The 15,948-nt window shown below is 40.5% G+C and overlaps 3 protein-coding genes across 3 annotated transcripts; 2 read left to right on the top strand and 1 right to left on the bottom strand.

Moving 5' to 3' along the window:
• Positions 1–1,718: 1,718 nt before the first annotated feature.
• Positions 1,719–3,677, top strand: MELLADRAFT_85138 (uncharacterized protein; the record flags this gene model as incomplete). The annotated part of the gene is made up of 12 exons (XM_007408811.1): positions 1,719–1,902; positions 1,988–2,040; positions 2,099–2,196; positions 2,266–2,282; positions 2,392–2,408; positions 2,487–2,536; positions 2,620–2,794; positions 2,876–3,109; positions 3,194–3,217; positions 3,313–3,389; positions 3,468–3,632; positions 3,674–3,677. 12 exons carry the CDS (start codon positions 1,719–1,721, stop codon positions 3,675–3,677), a joined length of 1,098 nt encoding a protein of 365 aa, XP_007408873.1.
• Positions 3,678–7,717: 4,040 nt separating this feature from the next.
• On the bottom strand, positions 7,718–10,246 carry MELLADRAFT_105293 (uncharacterized protein; the record flags this gene model as incomplete). The annotated part of the gene is made up of 1 exon (XM_007408555.1): positions 7,718–10,246. One exon carries the CDS (start codon positions 10,244–10,246, stop codon positions 7,718–7,720), a length of 2,529 nt encoding a protein of 842 aa, XP_007408617.1.
• A 1,716-nt stretch (positions 10,247–11,962) lies between these two features.
• Positions 11,963–12,619, top strand: MELLADRAFT_85137 (uncharacterized protein; the record flags this gene model as incomplete). Its single annotated transcript, XM_007408812.1, has 2 exons — positions 11,963–12,489; positions 12,577–12,619. The coding sequence occupies 2 exons, from the start codon at positions 11,963–11,965 to the stop codon at positions 12,617–12,619; spliced, it is 570 nt and encodes a 189-aa protein (XP_007408874.1).
• Between the last annotated feature and the right edge of the window lie 3,329 nt (positions 12,620–15,948).

Genomic DNA, 15,948 nt, shown 5'->3' with positions numbered 1-15,948 from the left:
TGATAAACAGATCCAAGAGTTTTTTGACGCTTCAAGCAAGGGCGCGAAGAGGTAAAATTGACCTTTGATGATGAGTGAGAAAATGAGACATTTGAATGAACAAATTGGTGGCGAGCATGTTTGCTGAGCCAGCCAGCGCAATTTCAAAAAATCATGATTTCAAATTCAAACCGGGCTATATTTCAATCAAATAGGGCGTTGACTAACAAGTATCCAAAAACCGGGCATTGGGTCAAAAAAGGCGGTTGCCAAATAGTGCTGTCCTAATTATTAATGCCAGGGGATGTGAAATAAACAATTTCGCCTACTACAGCCCTTTGCATGATTGATGACTTTGAAGAAGAAAAAACCTTGAGTTTTTTTAAAAAGTGACTGAGTTTTTTCAAAAAACTACCAAGTTTTTGAAAAAGTCAATGAGTTTTTCTTGAAATTTTCAAATGTCAATGAGTTTTTGAAAAACTCAGTAGGTTTTCAAAAAAACTCGGTCACTTTTTGAAAAAACTCGAGGTTTTTTTTGTTGAAAACTCAAGGTTTTTTTTCTCCAAAGTCATCAATCATGCAAAGGGCTTTACTATTCCTGTTTGTCAAAACCTGTTCCAACTACAGCCCTTTGCATAATTGATGACTTTGAAGAAAAAAAACCTCGAGTTTTTTTGGAAAGTGACCGAGTTTTGTCAACAAACTGCTGGGTTTTTCAAAAAGTCAGTGAGTTTTTTTTGGAAACCTGGCCCAGTAATTCTAAAAGAGAAAGAGCTCGCTCAGTTTTTGAAAAACTCGCTCAGTTTTTAAAAAACTCGATGAGTTTTTGAAAAAAACTCGCAGGTTTTCTTTGAAAACTCAAGTGTTTTCTCTTTTTCCAAAGTCATCAATTCTGCAAAGGGCTGTACGTGGGTCAGCATGGGATTAGATCGGGAAGCAGGAATACTGCGAGACCCTGTGGTATATCACTCGTAACCTAATGAGCCTTTGCACTGATCCCAAAGTCAAAATTCACTCTGAATAGTAAAAAAACGTTAAAATTGTGCCTACTGCTTATGAGAATGCTGGTGACTATGGTCGTTCTGAGTACAAAAGGGCCCTCAAAGTTTGGACCGTAGTGTACATACTTTAATGACGATGGGTGATAGCTGATTAACAAAATATGAAACCTCAAAGTGGGCACAACTCTCCTGACTCAGCGTAGCAAATCCTCTAACAGAAAGATCGAAACTTATCCCTTGACCATCCGTTCCGACAAGTTCCGGCTCACCTCGAGCCATAAGCAGCAAGTAGCTTGTCTCTCCCCTTGTGTCTCACCGAAATCAATCAAAGGTCGCCTTTCCATGGGACCTAGAATTATCTAGGCTATGATGCAACTTAATCTCGAGATGGAGAGGATGATTCGAAATGTCACCATGAGCTCATGGAGAAAGATAGGTTAGCCTCACAGCCGGAATCACGCTCGGTTCAGGTTTGATTGCGGTGTTCCATCTTTGTAATTTTCTTATCAGTAACGCCTTTTAGTCTCGCGCGCAGACTCGATACGCTTGTTCAAGGCTCTGTCTTATCTTCAGCCTCAAGAGCCATAAATCATAATCATCAGTGAAACCAAAATCTAGTCATCCAACCAATCTTTTGTACCTTACCCCTTCAAGTTGACACCATTTCCCAATCGTTGAATCCGACATGACAAGATTGAACTCGCTCTCGCTTGTCCACTCCCTGGTCACGATTCTCTCATGGCGTTCGTGTCTATCATTGGCAGAAGTACCCTTCAACTCGACTGTATCTCTTGTTGGACCAGCTCTGGAGGCAGCACGGACAAATTGTACGAAAATGCCTTTGAAGCAGGAGTTATGGAACAGTCTGGACCTAGACAATTATATGAAAGGATATGTCGGTGGCGAGACTATGCCATTACTAGTACGTCGAGGCTTGATCTCAAGAAAGAGAAACCGCTGTTCATTTATTTTTCAATTTACCTTTCTACAGACATATGCTGATCAAGCCAACATGACCAACTTCGTGTGCGGAATTGGAGCACCTTGTGATGCGGGACAAGTTAAGATTCAAAAAATACATTCACGTAAGAATATTCAAGCTGACGAGTTGTCAATAGATATGTAGTAGTGCAAAACCTCCTGATTGGTACATCCTGGTGGCCACTCAAAATTGGAGTCAGCTGATGAACGATCTATACACTTCTTTGGCTTATGGGTGAGTAACGCATACGTATCTGAAGATGATCTATCTAAATGCTGACGCCTTTAAATCATTTTAAAATAGAATTGGGACAGTGCAAGGTGAAGAGTGATATCCATCGCTTAGTCTTCCGCCAGCTAACTGATTATGCCTTCCGACTTATACCGATTCTTGCTTATATTTTCCACGATTTTCATCTCGTCAAAAAAGACATCGCCCCCTCTATGGTCAGTTCAATTCTGCAACCTATGATGGTCATCGGAAGTAACTCGTAATTCTAAGATATTTGGTTTCTGCCCCAAAAGGTCACAGACCTTTGTCCTGAAAGGAGTGCACTTCCAGTAGAATCTGCAACGTCAGTAGTTTGTCCCTCACTCGATAGATTGTAGGATTGTAATTCATTTTGGAAACTCTAATATGCTGCTATTGTGAAACTAGCTGGCTCGGTCTAGTGGCTGCTTTCTCAGGGGCTTTGCCTGGTATGATTTTCCCGGGAATGGGCGTCTGGATTTGGGTCGGTCTACAAGGTGTTCTATATACAACTGCTTCAGAAATCTGGTTTTATCAGAACGTCATTCGTGCACCGCCTGACGTCGTCAGTGGATACACAAAGGTCAGTGTTTGTTCTGAGACAACCAAAAAATGAACTCGTGATTTATCGCACCTAAATTCCTCTCCTAAATCATCGTCACAGTGGACAAATTTTGCTTGGATGCTTTCAACGATGCAAGACCAAGCCCAAGAGCGTATCTCAAACTACACAAGGAACGTTCTGAGTGCTGGAATCAGTTCTGATGATGGGATGTACGGGGTCCTGAAAAATGGTATATTCCTAGAGCGACCACTCAAGAGGCCACAGTTTGAGATACAAACAAGTTTTGAAAATATCGTCAGATTGAAATTATTAGGGGCTATCATGCGCGCACAGGTAGGCAACTTTTACAGAAGCTGCGGTTTAATTTCTGATGATTACATCGTCATGTTCATCTCTGACGAAACGCTTTTTTACTAGAACATATACATTACCCGAGGAAGTGTAAGTTGTAACAGTTGTCTTGGTGTACTCACTGTCTCAGCAATCAGCAACGTTCGCGAAGTGATTTCGAGCTGACATCTCTTTAATTCTCTTAGGACCCTTGCGTTCATTCAGGAGCTGGGGGTGCATTTGACAACAAGGGTGTACTGTCATACTGCGGAAAAGATAACGTGTATGTATCGGGTTTCTTTCTTCACTCATGCGACGCACCAAACGTAACAGAATTCTGACACTAAACAATTTTTGCTAGGATGATGAATATAGTTCAGGCTAAAGGATCTCATACTAAGATGAAGATATATGGAGCAGAACTTATTGAATCAAAATACGGATTCTCAACAGCCTTCTTGACTAAGGCTGCATGGACATGTCAGACAAAATATGGAAAATATGAGTACGATCCTTATCAAAACAGGTAAGTTTGCATCACCTTTCGAATTCAGGTAAACTGGCAAGATGACTGATGTGTGATACAACTTCTTCAGTACCTTGCCTAGTGATGTGAACTCGGATTGCTTGTTCAATATTCCAGTTTGCGATTGTAGTCGCGAAGGTAAGTCTTTTTACAGAAGCCTTTCACAGACACTTGCTTGGTAACACTGATGTTTTGTCCGACTATCAATCTATCCTTCAGATATTGCACGGGCAAGAGCCAAGGGAGTACGAACTACCAAAGCTTGCTACGATGCTGGAGTGCCAGTATACTACCAAGAGAAGAAGTTTGTTGGATATCAATGAAAGACCCCATTGGAGCAGTATATTTTCGAATTTCAATGCTATGACCAAAGTCTGGTGCGAGAAAACCCCGAGGCGCGCGTTCTACTACATCATTTCTGACCTGAAACGGATTTCCCGGCCTCATCTAAGCATCATGAAGATATTTTATTCCTTTTGAATATTTTATTTCTGGAAAATATACCCCAAGTCATTGTGTGCAATCTGTGGGGGTCAAATTCTGAAGAAGCTCTTTATGTAGTGATTTGTGTTATGTTCTTTTTATTCAAGCAAAGCATTTATACCTATATTTCAATGCACCTTTTACACGCCTCTTTTACCTGCACGCGCCAAATTTTACAATAAGCATCTACCACCCTGCAAAGTAGTTGTATTGGTAAAGATCTGGCCCCATGTATCACCCCAGATATTACATCATCGTTCAAGCCAAATGAAAAACTTGTGTGACACCAAGACCCTATGTTGCGGTTAGTCTCATGAATCCATAGGAAAAATAGCAGGAGAGAAATATATAGTAAACCATGACAGTGGAGCAATTTTCTGGGCACAGCAAGAGAATAACATCAATTGAGGTATGGAGTGATGTCAATTTCATTAGAAAAAAACAATCATATTGGAAGCCTGTAACTTATAACCAGTTCTCAACTTGCATTGTAATGTACATCTGGATCTGTTCCTGTGACTCAAGCAACGGCTTCAGGACTCTGCAGGGATTTTTGCTCGGGCCGCATGCAAGCTTGATGATTTCCGTTTCAGATTGATATGTTCAAGTAGCATTGGCCAGGCGAAGCAGATGATCAATGAGGGTGCTGTGTGGAGTTAATAGGCCTTGTGGTATGCCCAGTGACTGGGATGTGGCCGGTACCCAAGACCAGCCTTCACGTGACATCCAAGTTCTAACCTAACAAAGTCCCTCTTGACAATCCAACCTGCAACTTGCAAGGGATGGACTTATTGGTTGTCCACAAAATTTGGTGTGTGAGCAAGAAAATGTTGGATAGGGAGTTTTTCAATCCACCATAACTTCTTACCCTTCAGATAAACAGTCTTTGGACCAAAGAAAAGTTCTGTGTGCCCCTCACCTTGCCTATAGCCATGTATCCAAACATGTCTTTTTCAAAAGCCATAACGGATTTTCATTGAGGAAGACTTGTAGCTTTGGTGTCTATAACATTTTATAGAGTTTTCCCAAGTTTTCCAAAGGTATAATCTGTCTTGCTGCTAGGATCCAAGACAACACCCCTCAAATCATTTCTAATCTACATCTTCCAATCAATCATATAACTCATTGAAATTTAGTTTAAGATAATCTCATTTTGGTTAAGGTTATCAACTTCAACTTCAATTTCATCTTCTCCATCACTTATCAATTGTTTTATCAATCAATTCATCAATCAATTCTTGTTGATCAATCAATCTCAAAACAAGTCTTGAAAGATGAAGAAATTATTCAATCTATCATTAAATCTAACATCTCAATCACAAAGAGCAGAAAATATATCACTGATTATCATCAAATCATTCCACTTATCATTAAACTCAACTCCAGAAATACAATCATTGATATTAAGCAATCCATTTCAATCATCTCACAAAAATTTGATCAATCAGTTCAATTATTGATCTCAATCACCAAGTTCTCATCACCTCATCTCTCCAATGATTATGTGAATCATATCATTCATCACCCCATTTTTCATCATCCATCAAACCATCAACATCACCAAAATATCAATCACATGAAAGCATTACTTGCAACTCTGCAAAAGATGTTAAATTTAAAGTGTAATTGGCTCCCTTTTTTCTTATATTTTTATCAAATGTTGACATTCCTTGTTAGGTATTGCTCTTAATAATTAGAATGGTCAGAGATTACTGAAACTCGTCTCATAAAAGAGTTGCTTTTGACTCCCAGACCAATACTGACTAAAATCTCTATTTTTTCCCTTTTGTTATATTTTTATCAAAGACTAATTTTTGTGTTAGTTTTTGTCCTCACTAGTTGAACAGGTGACAAAGTTCCAGATTTTGTTTTTTTTACATTATATCCAAAACTAAATTGTATGAAAATAATCCCTCTACTGTAAAAATTGAAAACATTTAGACAGTCAAAAACCAATTTGTTCATTACAAAGTTGGATTGCTATCAATGTGAGGATTCCATTTCTACCCTTGGCCTTAAAATCAGATCAATTATTTGGGTTGGATAGTTTTTTTCCTCGAAATACCCAATTTCACATATTGAGGCACTGCCCACCATACCTCATGCTTGTGATTCCTGTAGTGGAAACTTGCTTCAAAGCTATGTTCAGACTAGTTGTACTCACAATGTTTTTGGAGCCAAGGAGGTTGAGATAATTTGAATGCAACTACACCCTTATGCAGAGTCATCAGTGGAACAAAATCCGGAGCAAGATAGTCCTGGGGGAAAGCTTTCCCCATGAGCACCAAAAACTTTGGCAGGGGCTGAAAACTTCTCCACAGCTGAGAACCATGGACCACAGAAGGAAAGGTAGCCCTGTACCATCCTTGCAAAAACTGAAAATGCAATTGGATAATTAGTCAAATTGAACCTGGTGTTTAATGACTACTGTTGTTACAATTTTTACAATACCTACATAATAATTGGAGTTGTTGGATGTGCGCCTTTGATGTAGGATATAGCCTATATGGCTGATTTTGATAAAAATCCAAACCTCTGTAGCTCACTCAAGTACAAACCTAGAACAAGCCAAGTTTGTACTCACTGTTGGCTGAAATTTCAAAGCCTGATTTGTATGGGAGCTGTGACACAACAAGATGGTTTAACTGTTATTTTCTGGTGAGTATGGCACTTTATGGCACCATCAAATGTGTAGTTTGTGAGGTTCATAATGAGCTCAATTACTTCTGTGAGCATGAACCAAAAGCCTTTATGCTTGTGCATAAAACCAGAATTCAGGGGTATTGAAATGATAGACATAAATTATAAACAAGACAAAAGTTGTATTGAAATTATGATACACACAAAATGCTTTTGAAAAACAAAAATTCAACATGGGAAATCACTTTGTGATTTCAGTGCCAAGAAGTGTTGATCTGGTTTATAAATGTGATTGAAGGTAGAAAATGGACATTTTGATACTCAAGAGTGGTCATATCCCTGAGATTTTGGTGAGTGATATACTGAAATCAACATTTGTTGTTGGATTTCTGTTGTGTTGTTTGTGTCTGGTTTTAACATTGGTATACACTCTTCTCAAATACATTCATTATCAAAGCATTTTTAATTTTTCATTCTCATTATATCACATTTCCAAATCTGTACAATGACATTATTATAGCTTATGACAGCATTTAATTTTGTGTTTTGGTCCCTACTTTATAACCTCAATCTGTTTCAGTCCTAGATGCTTTCTTTGCCTTATGATATGAATGTATCCTTTACAATCTTCCTATAATGTTTTGTCAATGTTTTTCTTCTTCTTTTATCTTATAGTAAGAGTCATTCTGTTGGATTCAGATTCAATCCAACAGTATTCAAGCATCTAATCTTGATATTCACTCAATTGAATTTTTCTTTCCTTCATTTCATTACAATTTTGATGATCTCATGCACACTATCCAAATGGTAGTAGCAAAAAATGGTTATGATTTCTCAAGACTTATCAAGATCCTTGATCCCCAAAGGTGTGGTGGAGCAACTTGTTCAAAACATGGTCTCTCTATTAACACAGTGTCTGTATAGAAAATCATACCAGCTTCTTCCAGTTTCAATCAAAAGATTCATTTGATTGCAAGAACAGGAAACTCGTTTTTACTATGCATTATTTTGATAAGTGCATAAAAATCAGTTGAATTCCATACCATCTGCTTGTTTGGCAATGAAGATTGATTGAACCAGGCCACCAGTAGTGAAAATACTGCTCCCAAAGATAAATTCCCTGTATGATTATCTCTCTGAGAGAATGGCAAAATATGAGACATAGCCATCTGTGCCATGGGATCAGCCTCCTCAATCTTTGCTTTCTTGGTGTAACATGATCTTGCAAGTAAATTCAAAAAGTTTGCAAGGAATTTCCAACCATCATCAATCAAGTCTTCAATAGATATACTGCTGTTGTGTTCCAATTTCAAAGCCAAAAGGCTACCAAAAAAGCATGGTGTAAACTCTTTATAGAGCTTTCTTACAAATCCATCAACTCTACCCAGTGATCTTGTATCTCCTTGATTTTCAGACAAACACTTCTTCTTCAGGGATTCATTCAACTGATCAAAATGTGTGTCTGCTTCAACACGCAGTGTCAGCATCTCGTATTGGTATCTCCCAAGACGCACTGTTAGATGGTAATAGTCTCTCCACCTGTAAGGTCCACCCCTACTGGATTTTCCAGGTAGTCTGTACTTGGAATTGTCCAAATGAAGAGGATTGTGAGGATGCAAGTGATAGTTTTCAAAAAGTGGTTTAGATCCATCACTACCATTTCTTGGTTTTAACTCCAAGAGATTGTCTCTGAGCAAGCTAGCAAATTCTTTGATTCCCACAGCAACATTTTTCATTGGGTAGGCAGAGTACCTAAACCACCTCTTCCACAATTTCCAAAGAATTGTCAGACTTGGTGATTTTGATTCCATCAACTTTGAAGCATATTGAAGTAAAGAAGAAGGCTCAGATATATCATAGCACATATGGGGGGACTTTTTCCAATGTTTTGAATCATTTTCTACTTTGACAGAGACCCATTGATAGATCATTTCTGTCAAGAATGACACTCCATCTTGAATCAGTTTAGCTTTGGAACCTTTCTGAGTAGAAGCTTCAGGTTGTAAGATTAATAGAAGGTTGATGAAGTTTATATTCAATGCCTTTTGAGCCTGGCCAATCTTGTGCCAAAGTTCACCTTTCTCTGGGTGTTTTTCCATCTCTTGACTTAGCTCTGGAAGAAACAAGTGTCCTTCAAAAGTGAGGTATGTGGGGTGATATGATTCATCAAAGATCCTGATCAACTTCATCAACCTTTCAAACAACAAATGATCAGTTACCCCATTTGCTATTGAATCCTGTGCGTTTTTGTAGATCCCACCATTAGAAACACCAGAAATACTAGTGATTTTTTGATTTTGTGTTCTTGGGTATCTGCCAATGGTTGCATCCTTTGCAATTGGCTGTTTCCTTTTCTTCACATTAGAATTCTTCTTTTTACCTGGGGGTCCAATATCATTGGAATCTGGGGAATTCAAGTCCTTTCCAGATACAGCTCCTTCCAAAGCTAAAAATGATGAGGGGGATGGGTTATCTTCAAAGACTACTTGTGTTGATTTTATGTTGTTTCCCTGAATACTGGGTGTAAGTATATGGTCTCCTTGAATCTGATCGTGCCCTAGAGGATGTGATTCCCATTCTGAAGTCAAAAGATATTGGTTTTCATCATGTGTGGAAATCAGATGTTCAAAGTTGTTCTTGGGATATGTGCTTTGGAATGCCATATAGGGTAGATTGATTTTATCATCTCTTCTTTGATTTTCAGATAAAACAGAGTTTTCCTGCTGTCCTGACTTTATCCCAAGAATATTATTATAATCCCCAACCTCTGAGGTGTGTGTGGATGAAAAGCTAGGATTGGAGGGATAATTGCTTGGACCAGTGTGTGTTGGTCTTGATTTATGAGCATACATGTTTCCTGCATCTACCCCATCATGTATCAAGTTGTGTACCCAATGTGATGAATAAATTGATGATTGTGGCAATTCTGTTGCAAACTGGTGCAAGTCCTCTGGTACCAGAGGACCATATAATTGAGCATCTTTCCTAGAATTTGAGTTTGAAGAATGATTTATGGGTAGTTCAGGTTCTGGATCCAGAGTATTTGAGAGCTTTGGAGTTGGTAAATCTTGTATCCAGTGATCCAACCATTCTGTATCAGAGAAATCTGTTTGCACTGCATTGTTCAGGTTTTGATTAGATGGATCTTCTAGTGAAACCAAGGGTAGATCATTATGATTGCAATAATTCCCAAATGTATCTGTGTAGAGGGAACCTGGCAAGGATCTGGTTCCATGAAACTCATTTGTAGTTGAACCTTCAAAGTTTTGGAAGGGAGTGATTGTGGATGTGGTATGGTACATCTGATCATTTTCATGACTCCAATGCTGGGGGCTGATCATACTAAGCCTATCAGGATGGTTTGAGCTTGTGTGCTGTAAGACTGGAATAGTACCCGGATTGGAGTCTTTGTCAGCTGTTTGAATGCTATCTTGCATGTTCCAAAACAAGTGGATCGGATCAAAGTGTTCCATTGGTATGCCCCAAGACATTCTTATCATCATGAGTACCAAGGTAATATGAGTGTTCATCTTTGTAGCAAGTACCTGATAAATTTTCATCGAAGTTGGATCCAGACAGTCATGTCACCGGTGGGTTATATGCGCGATTTTTGTTAGATGGAGTGAGTTTTTAATGCTGGAACAAGACTCACAAACGGCAAAGCCGTAGTAGATCAGCCATCACCTCGATTACTGCACTCACACCTACTCATGCATGTTTCAAGATCAAAATTGGGTGTTCCATGTAGTGTCCAAAAAAGCAGTCCAATGCTCACCACTCTGGGCTGTGTAAGGCTGTGTTTGAGAGATTGCTGCGCATTTTTTCCCTGTCAGAAGCTTCCGAAATGTTTGAAGAGTCAAGACTTGCAAGATATTGTGTCACATATCGACATGACGAAGGGCACGAGAACACGTTTTTGCTCGACAGTGATCATTGCTGAACCCTCTGAATGGGAGGAGATCGGGTTTGATTGCATGTCACAGCCTGCGACTGCGAAGCTCATCGACTGGTTCTATACATCTCAAATGTAAAAAAACTCATTTCGCTGATTCCAGGCGTTGTAGGAGCCTTTGAAGAGTCTTGCCCCGCGTGGGTCTGTTAGACTATGTCCTTGTAATTGAAATCACCACTGGTCATGTCAACAAACATTGCTTCTAGAATATTTAAAGACCGGAGGACAACGTGAGGCTTTGTACACACAGCTACAACTTTCTTTTATCTTGTTTTAAGAGATGCATTTGAACTTGGACTCAGAGGGCCTCCTTCACTTGTGCTTGAAGATCTTTCAATTCGAAAGCTCAAAACTGCTGAAATTCATCGCAGGATTCCTCTTAGGGATTCATACAAAATCTCGCATGGCCATCATTGACCGTTACAAGTGTTATTTTGCAAGGTTGAAGAATTGCACTCGGCTCAAAGTCTTGTATCATCTGAGTCTTGACCAATCTTCATAGCATCTTTGACTACAAATGAATTCGGTCCTTTTGAACCCACAAAAACCGGTGAAGGTGACTGGTTGACGCACAGCTATCCTCAATTTCGTTCCGGGAACGCTTTGTCTTGGTTCTCACAACAAAATTCATGGACAGATTTCCAGAACCATCCGAGGCCGAGGAAGTTTACCCCCTGGTGTTACCGTCAGTGGCAAGTGCTGTGACATTTCTAACACCGATGGTATCCAGGCTGTGACCCGGCCCTGAAAGCTCGTGGCCGGCCCCGGGGCTCTGACCGGCCCTGGGTAGACCCGATGGCTATCAAAATTTGGGCAAGGCTATCCAACTTTACATCCATCGTCTAACTAAGCATGGCACCACCCGTATCACAAAAGCGCAAAATGCCACAACAAGTCACTCGACCCGAGGATAACAGTCAACGTATCCTCGCAGCGAGTCCGAAGATAAGCACGCAGATGCATCCTAAGATGCTAGGATGCATCTTTAGTAACCTCCCAAGCTCTAAGTCCCACACAACTGCCAAATAAATGAAACGCCCCTTCACAACCCTTCACACTCCACTTGAAGAGAATTCCCGCTATTTCACACACTTCACATGCCTCCCACTGTCACCCCTCGTCTACACATGTGATACATACCCACATCACATGTATTAATACTCGCTACATATGACACATAACCCCACCAAAACATCAATCATCCCTTCCACCACCACCTCAACTATCCAACTTTACATCCATCGTCTAACTAAGCATGGCACCACCCGTATCACAAAAGCGCAAAATGCCACAACGAGTCACTCGTAACACCAAGAAACCACAACCTGCACCTGCTCCACCTTCTTCGCGTGCCAAACGATCCACTAATAGCAAACAACAGCCAGCTGAACCGATTCGCCCAAACGCCACCTCGTTGACCTTGTCAGACGAATCTGACGATTCGGATTCATCAGAGGAAGACGACCATGCATGGGAGGATCAAGAAGAAGATCAAGATGTAGATGGTCAAGACGAACCCGCTGCACGGCCACAAACACAGCCTCGTCTCCCTCATCCAAATGCTAGGCTCAAACACAAAATCACACTCGAAAACTACAAGGATCTCGATTTGGATATTTACACTATCAACGAACTCCTTTCAGCCTCTGGACGCAAAACTCGCAATCACATCCCATCTGATATCCAAAATGAATTGAAAAATCTTCAATTCATGTACCGGCGGGCCAAGAAAATGCTGGCATTAGCTGCCAAATGCAGCGAAAAGACAGTGAATGAATTCCTGTAAGTCTGAAACAATGTATCAACTCTTTGCTTGTCTTGTCATTATACTTACCTTTATTCTACTTAATCCTAATGGCAGACATGAAGTGAGTATCAGAACGAAACAAAACTTTTATCAAAACTTTCTTAAGTATAGTATTGAAAGTTCTAACACAAACAGTAAGTCGGCCTGAGTTCTCAATTTCAAAACTCTCGCTAACGACTACCCTCTATCAGTGCCACCAAGGAACACCCAAGAAGGTTTCAAAGAGCGCAACCAATACTTAGGGACAACTTGGACCAACCTAGAACCGGAGGAGAAGGATGTATTTAATGGTCGAATGTTTTTCTTCCTAGGATACCTAGCCTCTGGATGGGATCAGCCACCTGTAGAGCCTGGGACAGTTCCACTCGATGCCGAAGAAAGGGATACATATCTTCCAATATTCAAGCGACTAGTTGATCAGGATAAAGTCGCACGTGATCTAGGGAAAGGAAAATTCGGTCCACATCTCCCAACCGCTTGACAGAACAAGGGTATTGAAGAGGTGGAACGTATTGAACATGAGGTAAAGGTTCTGATCACGTCCATCACTCATTTATTGGTCATTAAAATAAACTTCTGTTTCAATTCCACCTAGCTTCAAACAATCCACATCCGTTACAGAGTTGACTATGCCCTCATGGAACCCCAACACTCGCAATGAGAAAGGTCAATGGCAAATGCAGTCATCATCCTCCGACGACTGGACAAGCTTGACCGATAAAAAATGGAAGCTTCTCGAGCATTTCGTCAGGCATATCACACAATCCGATCTCAAGACCAAACCCCCTAAGAAACCTCAGGCTAGTGATTTGCTTAAATCTCAACTCACAGCCAAGTTGAATAATCTTGTCCGTAAGTCCATCATTTTATTCAGCCCCCAAGAGCTCAATTTCACTCACAGTATCACTTCATAGGACAACATCTCAAGCCTCCCTTCAACCACTTAGACTGCCACCCAAAGACTTCATCACCTCACCTAACATTGAAAGCTCGAACTTTCAAGGGCAATACACACCTGGAGGTCATACAAGATCCCAACTCTCGTATGACAGATGCGCTCCTGGCAACTGCTTATGAAAAAATGGCTGCCAGAACGCATCAGATGTGGGTAGATGACATTAAAGATGGCTATTATGTAGTTGTTAAACAAGCGGTTGATGAGGACAATGAGGAGGCCCGTAATCCGGATGATGATGTCAACACCGTGATCAATCAGGAGGAGGAAGAAGATTAGTGTTGCAAATGTTCTCTTTGTCAAGCTGATGGTCTAAATAATGTAATTCCCAATGATGTCACTCCAGATGTTGTACAATGGTGTTCCTGCATGGCCCATTGGATTAATTACATTTCCATTGGAACTACATATCAGTACAATGCGCGTGTGTGGGAAAATAACCGGCACACGATTACACCTTGGAGATAGGCCGTAGGTGTAAAGTCGGGTCTCATCTGTAGTATTCATCCCAAAGTAAAGTGTTCACACGCGTGAAGGAAGTGTGAAAAGTGAGATCCACACATCCTTCACGCATGTAAGAATGAGGAACTTCCATTCTTCTACACATCTTCATTCGAAATCTTGACTTCAACAATTGACTTTCATAGGGGTGATACAGTGTCAACAGCGGGTATCACGAGCCATTCACACTTGTGAATGAATACAAAAGATGTGAGTTCCACGTTCACACGTTACCATTACAAATTATAACTTTCATGTAACATGCGTGTGTGTGAAAACAAGGGACAAATTATGATTCCACCTATGAAGAGGTGACGTGTAGGTGTAAACGTGATTTTCACATGGATTTTGAACATGGGGGCATCCCAAAGTCAAGTGTATGAAAAGCACATTCAACCAATTCGAATGATGTAAGTGTGAAGAGTGGTATTCACACGGGCTTCACACCTGTAAAGAGGTGTGCAAGGTGTGAATACCACTCTTCACACCTTTCCAATTCAAATCTTAACTCCATCCTAACTTATGCAGATGTGAAGAGTGTTATTCACACATCCTTCACACCTGTGCAGAGGTGTGCAAGGTGTGAAGTTCACTTTCACACCTTTTCATGTCAAATCTTAACTCCATCATGAGTGATGGAGGTGTGAAAAGTGTGAAAAGCCATTTCACACATCATTCACACTGCTACAGTGGTGGGCAAGGTGTGAAATGGCTTTTCACACCGTTCCAATTCAAATCTTAACTTCATCCTAAGTGATGGAGGTGTGAAAAGCCATTTCACACACCCTTCACACCTGTACAGTGGTGTGCAAGGTGTGAAGTTCACTTCCACACCTTTTCATGTCAAATCTTAACTCCATCCTAAGGGATGCAGGTGTGAAGAGTGGTATTCACACATCCTTCACACCTTTGCAGAGGTGTGCAAGGTGTGAAGTTCACTTTCACACCTTTTCATGTCAAATCTTAACTCCATCATAAGTGATGCAGGTGTGAAAAGCCATTTCACACGTCCTTCACACCTGTAAAGAGGTGTGAAGGACGTGTGAATACCACTCTTCACACCTATCCAATTTAAAACTTAACTCCATCCTAACCGATGCAGACGTGAAGAGTGGTATTCACACATCCTTCACACTGGTATAGAGGTGTGCAAGGTGTGAAGTCTTGCTATTCAAAACTTCACACCATCCTAAGTGACGCAAGTGTGAGAAGCAGTTTTCACACGTCCTTCACACCTGTGCAGAGCTGTGAAAGGTGGGAGGCACACTCTGCCTATTCATTCCCCAAGGTGTGAAGTTTTACACATGTTGATTGCAATTCACCCACAATCCTAAGTGATGCAAGTGTAAGAGAAACATTGACGCATCCTTCACACCTCTTTACAGGTGAAAAAAGTAAAATTAACAAAGTTAAAGAGCCAAGTGTGAAAAGTGGGAACCACACTCTGCCTCTCTGGCTATTCCTTCCATATCTTTCATTGTGTGTGACAAATTCACTGGCTCATCTTCACACAGACAGTTGAATGTCGGCGTCAAGTGTGGGAACTACATCACACATGCGCATTAAAAATATGGGGAGGTACGGGTGTCGCTTTCATTACATGCATGTAAATTCAGATAAATCTATATGAACTACTTGAAACACCTGTTATTTCAAGCATAATCAAACTCATCTTCAATGTGCTCGAAAAATTCTTCATCATAACCATCATCTTCCACATTTGCTTCTTCTTCACCCACAATGGTGGGAACACGTACCATTCTTTCCCACTCTGCAAGACACTTTTTAACCATGTTTCTCCACTTATCTTGTAATTCATCATCACTGCCTGTTTCACATACATTGTAAGGTTCTGATTCATGCAGTAAACTGATGATTGTTCCATTCCAGCTTAACCATAACCGCCAAGCTTCTCGTGATAAAGTAGATGTCATTGCCAGCATCATCTCTTTATTCTTGGCCCATGTTGGGATGAGGT

The sequence above is a fragment of the Melampsora larici-populina genome, assembly GCF_000204055.1.
Source record: "Melampsora larici-populina 98AG31 unplaced genomic scaffold MELLAscaffold_13, whole genome shotgun sequence".
NCBI classification, from domain to species: domain Eukaryota; kingdom Fungi; phylum Basidiomycota; class Pucciniomycetes; order Pucciniales; family Melampsoraceae; genus Melampsora; species Melampsora laricis-populina.
The sequence above is the reverse complement of the archived record's forward strand: the minus strand, read 5'-3'. Positions and strand labels throughout refer to the sequence as shown.